General features: G+C 51.7%; 1 protein-coding gene across 3 annotated transcripts in view; it reads right to left on the bottom strand.

Moving 5' to 3' along the window:
- Window positions 1–1,113: 1,113 nt before the first annotated feature.
- Window positions 1,114–8,219, bottom strand: part of Map3k14 (mitogen-activated protein kinase kinase kinase 14) — a 46,604-nt gene continuing 39,498 nt past the window's right edge. For all 3 annotated transcript variants that reach the window (XM_048445869.3, XM_085695879.2, XM_048445868.3), the window contains exons 10-16: window positions 7,886–8,049; window positions 7,365–7,515; window positions 5,850–6,182; window positions 5,474–5,580; window positions 5,024–5,168; window positions 2,874–2,974; window positions 1,114–2,581 (exon numbers count right to left, since the gene is read on the bottom strand). In XM_048445869.3, coding sequence (XP_048301826.2) covers window positions 2,417–2,581; window positions 2,874–2,974; window positions 5,024–5,168; window positions 5,474–5,580; window positions 5,850–6,182; window positions 7,365–7,515; window positions 7,886–8,049 — 1,166 coding nt within the window. In that variant the 3' untranslated portion in view covers window positions 1,114–2,416. The remainder of the gene's footprint in view (window positions 2,582–2,873; window positions 2,975–5,023; window positions 5,169–5,473; window positions 5,581–5,849; window positions 6,183–7,364; window positions 7,516–7,885; window positions 8,050–8,219) is intronic.

Genomic DNA, 8,219 nt, shown 5'->3' with positions numbered 1-8,219 from the left:
TTTAAAGGTTTGGAGGTAGAACAGCCAGGGCACCGAGACTCAGACCTGGGGCAACTGGCCACTCCGAAGCAGACCAGGTATGTGGACAGCTCTCCTGGGCAAGGACAAGACTTGGAACCTTAGCTGGCCACAAAGCCGCTGTATTTTTGAGGGTCTGGAATTCCTCCAAGGACAACTGAATCTCCCATCTAAACTGTACATGTGTGCAGCACACACATCCATGTGCTGCTTTTCAGGGTGATCTTACAATTTTTTACAATTACATTTATTATTTGTGTGTGTGAACACTAGCATACCATGGCCAGTGTGTGGAGGTCAGAGGGCAACTTTTGGGAATTGGGTGTCACCTTCCACCATGCAATTCCCAGGGATCAAATTCAGATCGTCAGGTTTACTCTTAAGCCTATTTACCCGGAATCACTTCAGCTAGCTTTATTTTTTTTTTCACCCCAGCTAGAACCAGTAACAAATCTTTACTTAATCCCAGCACTGGGGAGGTGAAAGCAGGGGGATCTCTGTGAGTTTGAGGTCAGCCTGGTCCACATAGTGAGTTCCAGGACGGTCAGGGCTACACAGTGAGACCCTGTCTCAAATCTATTAAGAAAACTGTTTTCATATTGAGACAAAGTCCAATGTAGCCCAGGCTGGCCTCCAATACTTCATGTAGCCCAAGGCTGGATTACAGGTATACACTGGCATAGTCAGCTCTCTCTAGGGACTGGAGCCAGATCAGACACTGCTCCATGACTAAGGATCTCACGCTGGGAAAGTCATCACCATCCCATGCCAATGTTCAAACTGATACCCGGCGAGTCCTCTGGCTGTCAAGCCTCAGGGACAGGAGACTGTGGGTGGTAGTGCTGGAGCATGCAAGCCCCTCCTCTCTGGTGCTACTAGGCTGCCTGGCCTTTTAGAGGCTTCTTCCCCTCAGCCCAGGAGTTTGGCTAGCTACAAGAGATAGAGCAGCCCCGGGAATGGTAGGTGGAGCAGCCCACCTCAAGGGCTGATGCCAGTTGTTGCTTCCAACAATGGGGAGACTTGAAGGAATTTACCCCAACAGCTGTCAGGATTGTGGAGTACAGCAAGCATGCAGGCAAAAGAGACACCATAGCCTACAAACAATAATCACCCCAAATTTTATTGCTTTACAGAACTCAGGAACACCCCAATGCAGCGCCATGGCTGTGGTTCTTCACGGGCTGCGGCCAGGAGCAGCCAAGCGCCTTGCGGATTGCTGGATAGAATCTATCTTGGCTGGCTGGGGGTGGGGGATGAGCTTCTCCAGAGGAGGGGTCTCTGTGTCTCTCCCCACAATGATTCACAGTTAACTTAATGCTACATGAGTCCAAGCCTGACCAGGAAAAGCCTGGCTAGGGCAATGGGGCTGGGATGCTCATCTTAAATCTGAAGGAGACTTGAGGCAGTCAAGCCTGTGTGGATGTGTGGATGATGGGACAAACATCCCCTGGCCTGTTTGTGCCCATGCAGAGCCAATGCTCTGCTGGAAGGCAGCCAGAAAAGTGCTTTGAGGTCATCAGAGTGCAAAGTGCTGCTGACAGTGTCTTGTCACCATGAAGCTGGCGTGCTGTGTATTGTCTATGTGCCTTGGCGAATGGCAAGTCCTGCATCTGTGGCTTTCTTTAGCATCTGTCATTTGAAGACCATTCCTGTCAGGTCTCACGTCATCCTTCCGTTTCACAGATGAAGGACTAGGGTGCCAGCTAGCCAAAGGGCAGGCCTCAGTGAGGCTTGATGCAGGAGGAGTGGTGTCCAGCAGCCACAAACCTGAGGCCTGAGACTCATTTCTCTTTGATACCTTCTATGGTCCTTGGTTGAACAAGGAGCTCAACCTAGGACCTGGACAGCAATAACCCGAAGGTGTGGTGCATTCTACCAAGGTGCTAGCATCCTTCCTGCCTGCTCTGTCTCACACTAGTCAATGGCCAGGGAGGCCAGACAAGGGCTCGAAAGTTCCACGAGCCCCTGGGCAGGTACACCTGCGGCCTTGCCCTCTATGCAGCAGGTGGGGACCCAGATCTTCTACCTTCCTAGGTACTCGTTCTTGATCAGGCTAGAAGCTGCACCCCAACTGCTGGCAGGTGCTGACTGATCCGTGAGGGCCTCGTTTGGAGCATCACAGAGAACACTGGCTCTCTTCCTGGGGGATGAGACCCGCCTTCCTCCTGTCTCCTCATGAGTGAAGGGTTTCTCCTGCCAGAGGCCAGCAGCACTCAGGAGGCAAATCCTGGGAGGTGCTTTACCTGCTCCCGTTGCTGCTGCAAGCCCTGGTCTCACTGCTAACCCAGGGGCTGGCAGATCTCCCTGAGCAGACTCAGCCAGCATCTCAGAGCACTAAGTACTGAGATTCAAAGGAAGCCTGCTGTGGGCAGAATGGAGCTGGTGGTAGAAGACAGGGCTATGGATGATTCTCCAGCTGGCCGTGCTTGACCCTCCAGCTCCAGGCAAAGCCGCCGTCAGGGGCCAGGGTGCACTGCAGGTCGATGCCTGAGTCTGGCACCTCCATGTCGTAGCGAACAGGCTGTCCATCTTTGGTCACCAAGCTGAAGGCTGTGGCTGGGATCTGTGGGGAGAGCAAAGCAGTGGCGGTGAGAGCCCAGTTAGAGAGTAAGACGGATGGTCCCTAGACTGCTTGGGAGGCCCAGGGAGCACTGCCTGTCCTTCACTCTGGAGGTCTTGAAGAGTCCTTCCTAGCCCAAGTGTAGGCTCAGAGACCCTCAACAGCCCCCCTCAACAGCCCTGGGACCTGGAGGACAGCTAAGGTATGGGTCACTATCTTCCAGGGTGCCATTTCTATTTATTTGAAAGGCTTCCTCCTGGAGAACTCCATCCCGAAGTGTGACTTGTGTCTGTACCTGGCTGCTGATGCCAGTTGCAATGTCTCCCACCTTGACCCGGTGGAATTCTCGGATGTGCAGGTGTTCGCCATTGAGAGACTGTATTTGAACTTTGACACCTGGAAGGCAAGGCTGACAGTGAGGGCAGAGCAGTGGCTGGACACCTGGACACCCAGAGAGCAGGGACCCGGGACGGGCGGGGCAACCTCTGTGGAGTCACTCCACTTTCACAGAGTGGAGCAGTCTGGCTGGGTTGAAGCAGTAGAGAGGAAATTTAGGTTAAGGGGCCCTAATAATACACAGCTCTTCCCGGCCAGCAACTCCTGGAGTTTGGCCTGCACCTTGCTAAGAGCTGAGGTCAGCTTCCAGGGATAAGTAATGCTCTCCTCTAGATGGACAGCAAAAAGGCACTGAAGACAAGGGCTCCTCCTCCTGACTGAGTTATTGATTTATCACCTGTCTGTCTTTTTACTCTTCATAATTCCTTCATCTAGATCGTGCCCTTTTTTATTTAGTTTTTCAAGATAGGGTTTCTCTGTGTAGTCCTGGCTGTCCTGGAAATCATTCTGTAGACCAGGCCAGCCTTGAACTCACAGAGATTCACCTGCCTCTGCCTGGGGTTAAGGCATGTGCCACCACTGCCCATCTATCTTCTTCCTCCTTTTTTTTTTTTAAAAAAAAAAGTTCAGTCAACTAAGGCAGATGTGATAACATGTGGCCATTTTAATGTTTTCTACAAGCCCAAATAGCATAGACTAACTTCCTCTTTTAGTATAACACATCCAGGGTGGGGGTCTGCTTAGTGGTGGAGCACTTGGCCAGTAAGCACAAAGGCCCTGGGTTCAATCCTCAGTGACAGGAAAAACAACGAGGGGTTAATGTTAATCTTCCTAAAAGTGGCATTAACTGAACCTCTCAGTAAAGCCCTCTGTTTGATGAGGGTGGGTTTGTCATGTCAAAGTCCTTTTCAGTTAATATACTCCTGACTACTCCACATTTTTCTGTTAAAATGGATAAATAGTATAATGAATTGTGTGCAATTTTAGTTTCCTAGAATCCATTTTAAACCTCTAAGGAAAGTGGTAGAGATGAGTTAAAAGACCCCAATCCCTGCCGCTTCTCGGGCAGAGTGTCAAGGACGTCAGGCATCACCCTGCCCCTGAGTACCCTCCAAGCCCGTGAGTCCCTTCTGGAAACTTCGGGCACAATTAAATAATTTTTGTGTTTAATATTTTTCTTCTTTATTTGAGACAGTTTCTTTGTGTTAACAGTCCTGGCTGTCCTTCCTGGACCTCATTTTGTAGGCCAGGCTGGCCTCGAACTCACAGAGATCCACCTGCCTCTGCCTTCTGAGTGCTGGGATTAAAGGTGTGCACCACCATGCCTGGCAAATATTTTTTAACTAACATGCCAATTCCAGAAAATTCAAGACCTAACAGAATTGTTTTTTTTTTAATAAAGAAGAGAGAGAAATCTAGAGTTGTAACAGACAAATTGGGCTATCCATCTTGACTCAGTGAATGTTTTATTTGAATACTGCCACCTTAAAGCTTATACTATGCCATCGCTGATGATTTTGAGCATGAGCTCCTTTGAGTCATACCATCCCAATTTTAGTCCAGACAGGAAGCGAGCTCGTCATCTTCCATTCTCCACGCTCTTAAATTAGACTGTAGGCAACGTAAAGTGTCTGAGCTAAAGTGCTCTTGCCATGGCTGAGGGACCCCGAGGAGGGCTAGTGCCTGCGAACTGACAAGGTGCACCTCTAACGCAGCCTGTGAAAACGGGCATTTGTATGTCTTTTCAGGAGATGACCCCTCACTGCCGACTTCCCCATCAAATGTTCCTGGGTATACTCCTTCCTTTCCACTCAGCTTCTGGCCCTAGCCCAGGAGCAGTCATTTTCCTCCCCATACTGTCAGCCTCCTGCAGCTCTACCGGTAGCCAGAGGGGGTACAACTGTTCTCCACTCCTTGTCTGGAAAGCCTTGTGAGTGGTCGGGGCTTTGGGTCTAAACCCAACTTTCCAGGCAAAGATGTGAGGTTCTGGGTGGCAGGCACCCTCCTTTCTGACCCTTCTGTGATGGGAAGAGGCCGGTGAGCTCTCTCTCCACCCCTTCCTGGTCTTTGGCAGGAGTGGGCTGGCAAGAGGGGATAAGCGGACCATACCATTGAAGTAGCTTGGGGTGTCCGTGGGCCGCCCCCGGGCCAGCACCATGTTGCAGCTGGAACTTCTTGCCTCTGCCTGACTGCTCCACGAATGCACGCCGGAACTTAGGGTGTCACGTGAGCTCTGAGAGGCCTTTGATTGGTTCTGAACACAACAAGAGCAGGCACAGACTCAGTCCTGCGCTCAGGAAACTCTGCCCTTGGTTGGGACAAGAGGACCTGGACCTCTCCTAGGTTAGGACCTGCCTGTCCTAGGCTAGATGGGGAAGGGGCATTTCTGTGTGGTACCAAAGCTACCCCACTACTTTCCTCTTATGTAAAGTCTTTCCTGACTTCTAGGCGTGTTGAAAGCATACTGTCTCAGTCTGGGGAGCAAGGACCCCTCCAGGAAAGGAGGGGTGACCTCACCGCCCTCCTCACCGCCCAGGCCCAGCTGCTGAGCAGCTTTACCTTTTCACTGTCTTCTGACAGCGAGAGGCTGTCGACGCTGAGGCAAGAGAGAATCTGTTCCTGTTCCTCCAGAGAGAAGGGCTGCGACAGGCTGTTGAGAAACAGTTCTGCAGGGGGGAAAAGAGGAAGAGGGCCTTGAAGGGTAGAGAAGTCGCTAGGTTCCCAGGGTTCCTCCTGCACAACCTGCAGGAGCTGGCCTGCCAGGAGTGGGGTGGAAGAAAGGCGAGGCTGGGAACAACAACAAATATCCTGTGCGCCTGAGCACACCCATGCACAGCCACAGCCAAGTGCCAGTTACCCGTCTCCAGCTGTTGTGTGTGTGTGCATGTGTTCCCGCGTGAGCACACACATGCCCAGCCACAGCCAAGTGCCGTACCCATCTCCAGCTGTTGCAGTTCCAGCTCTGGGAAGGTTGCCCTCCGGTCTGAGAAGCTGGGGCCCTTGGCAGGGGCTGGGTCCAGGGAGGACAGAGGCAAGGGCTCCCATGTGCCAGACTCCTCCTTGCTGAGGTTCAGGGCTGGAGCTCTGCTCTGTTCTGGTGGTTCTGGAGGCAGAGGAGGCCAAGGCTCAGAGGCCCCGTCTGTGCTGGTCTTGGCTGGTGGGCTCTCCCTCGGTGGGGTGTGTAGGGTCTGGTGACAGGTGGCTTCGTCTGGAGGTGGAGGTCTTGGCTCCTTATATTCCCCTTTCCAAGGGCTTTTCAGACCTCCCACTGTAAGAGAGAAGGCACCTGAGGTGAGCGGGGAAATGTGCAGGGATGCAGACACCAGCTCAGGCAAGGATGGCCCATCAATGAAAAAGAATTCAACTATGTGTGTATGTATGTGTTGGCTATGTATGTGCAGTGCCCACAAAAGGCCAGAAGAGGGTATCAGTTGCAGTCACAGGTGGTTGTCAGCCACTGGACACGGGTACTGGGAACTGAACTCAGGTCTTCTGGAAGAGCAGTATATACACTTAGCTGCGGAGCCATCTTTCCAGTCCCACCATTTATTCCTTCAACTACTGCTGGTCTCTTTCCCATCTGCTGGACTACATTCTATTATGCTCCATATTTGACTCCCTATTTGGGACAGGGCCTTCCTAAGTAGCCCAGGCTGTGCTGGGAGCAAAGATGTGTGCTGTCACATTTAGCAGTCCCTTTTTATTTATTTTTATTGCATGTGTGATTTTTTTTTTAAAGACAACTTCTCACTCTATCTCAGGTCTCAAAGTCCAACAATCCTCTTTGTCTCTGCCTCCTAGGTGCTGGGATTCCTGGCGTGAGTCATCACTCCCAGTTTAAAATGCGTGGTGCTTTCATTATTGATTTTTAACTTGTAATAGCGCTCTTGTGCGCCAGGCCTCCTCTTAGGGTTCTCCTCTTCCCTTAGCACTCACTGCCACAGCTTTCAGAGCTCTCCTGATACTCTGTGAGTACTGAGTGGTTGTAAGTGCTGGGCGATGTCCCATTCCCCAGTCACCCGCCTCTCCCGTGAGGGACTCTTAATCACGCCCAACCCCCTCTAACAACGGCTGCAGTGCACCAGGAGCGGAGGGGTTGGGTCCCGGGTACACGGAGGTCTGCCTGAGTGCTAACGGGTTCCCTCCAGCATGGCTGCAGCCTCCCATCTATGCCCTCCCAGTGCCCAGGAGTCCTGCTGCCCCATAGTCTCCCAGCACTTGGTGCTACCAACTTTCTGGTCCTTTATAGTTGAGTGACTATGGGTGTGGTTTTAATTTGCACTCTGAGTCCATGTCATAGGCCTGCCTCCTCCATCTCTCAAGTCTGGCATTGGCCTAACTTACTGTCTCAATCTTCCCAGCACTGGAGGGAAGATAGGAAACTGAGACTCTCAGTTTTGACCATCTCCAGCACTCACCTTCCCTCAGTCTAGGCCAACAAGGCTCTTACCTTGCTGTAATGCTTGGCACACCTTCCCCCGGAGCTCCACGGCAGACGCTCGGTGGACAGGCTCTTTCCTCAGCCCCTCTTGGATGACCTGGGCTGTGAGGGGTGCACAGGAAGGTGGAATCTCCCTCAGAGGTGGAGGCTCGCTGGCAATCTAGAGACCAAAACATAACATCAAGACCTGTTTCCTTATTCCGGCTAGCAGCCTTGTTTGCTACTCTCCGCAATTCTATGCTAGTCTGGGGATCTTCTCCAAGAAAGCAGAGGGCTGAGGCATAGCTAGTGGGGAGAGTCTCCTTAGAAAAGGAAATATGGATCCAAATAAGGCAGGACAGAACCTGGCAACAAGACACCATGTCTCCCAGGCCTAGTCTAAAGGAGGCTGGTGAAGTAGCCCAGCGGACAGGCACAAGACCCCTGCCATTTCTCACACCTGCCAGGGAAGAACAAACCTCACAAGCCTGCGGCCTGGGCCCATGGCCCTGCTGGTCGCCTCCCACAGTTGTTCTGGGGCCATCACTGACCTTGAGACAGAATGGGCCTCGGAAGTACTGAGTCCAAGGGTGGCAGCCATTGAGCATGTGCAGCATCATGCAACAGCTGCTCCAGATGTCCACCTTGGCATCGCAGGGCTTCCCCATCACCATTTCTGGGGCCAGGTGTGTCTCTGTACCAGGAATGTAGTCCCCTGAGAAAGCAGCACCAGAGACAGAATCGTTACATATGAATGCAGTGCCCACAATACTTAATTCCTGGGTTACTCTAGATGACATACTTTAAAAGTAATTACATTCTTTTTTCTTTTTTTCTTTCTTTCTTTTTTTTTTTGAGACAAGGTTTCTCTGTAGTTTTGGTGCC

Source organism: Myodes glareolus, chromosome 9 (assembly GCF_982192425.1).
Source record: "Myodes glareolus chromosome 9, mMyoGla1.1, whole genome shotgun sequence".
NCBI classification, from domain to species: Eukaryota; Metazoa; Chordata; class Mammalia; order Rodentia; family Cricetidae; genus Myodes; species Myodes glareolus.
The sequence above is the reverse complement of the archived record's forward strand: the minus strand, read 5'-3'. Positions and strand labels throughout refer to the sequence as shown.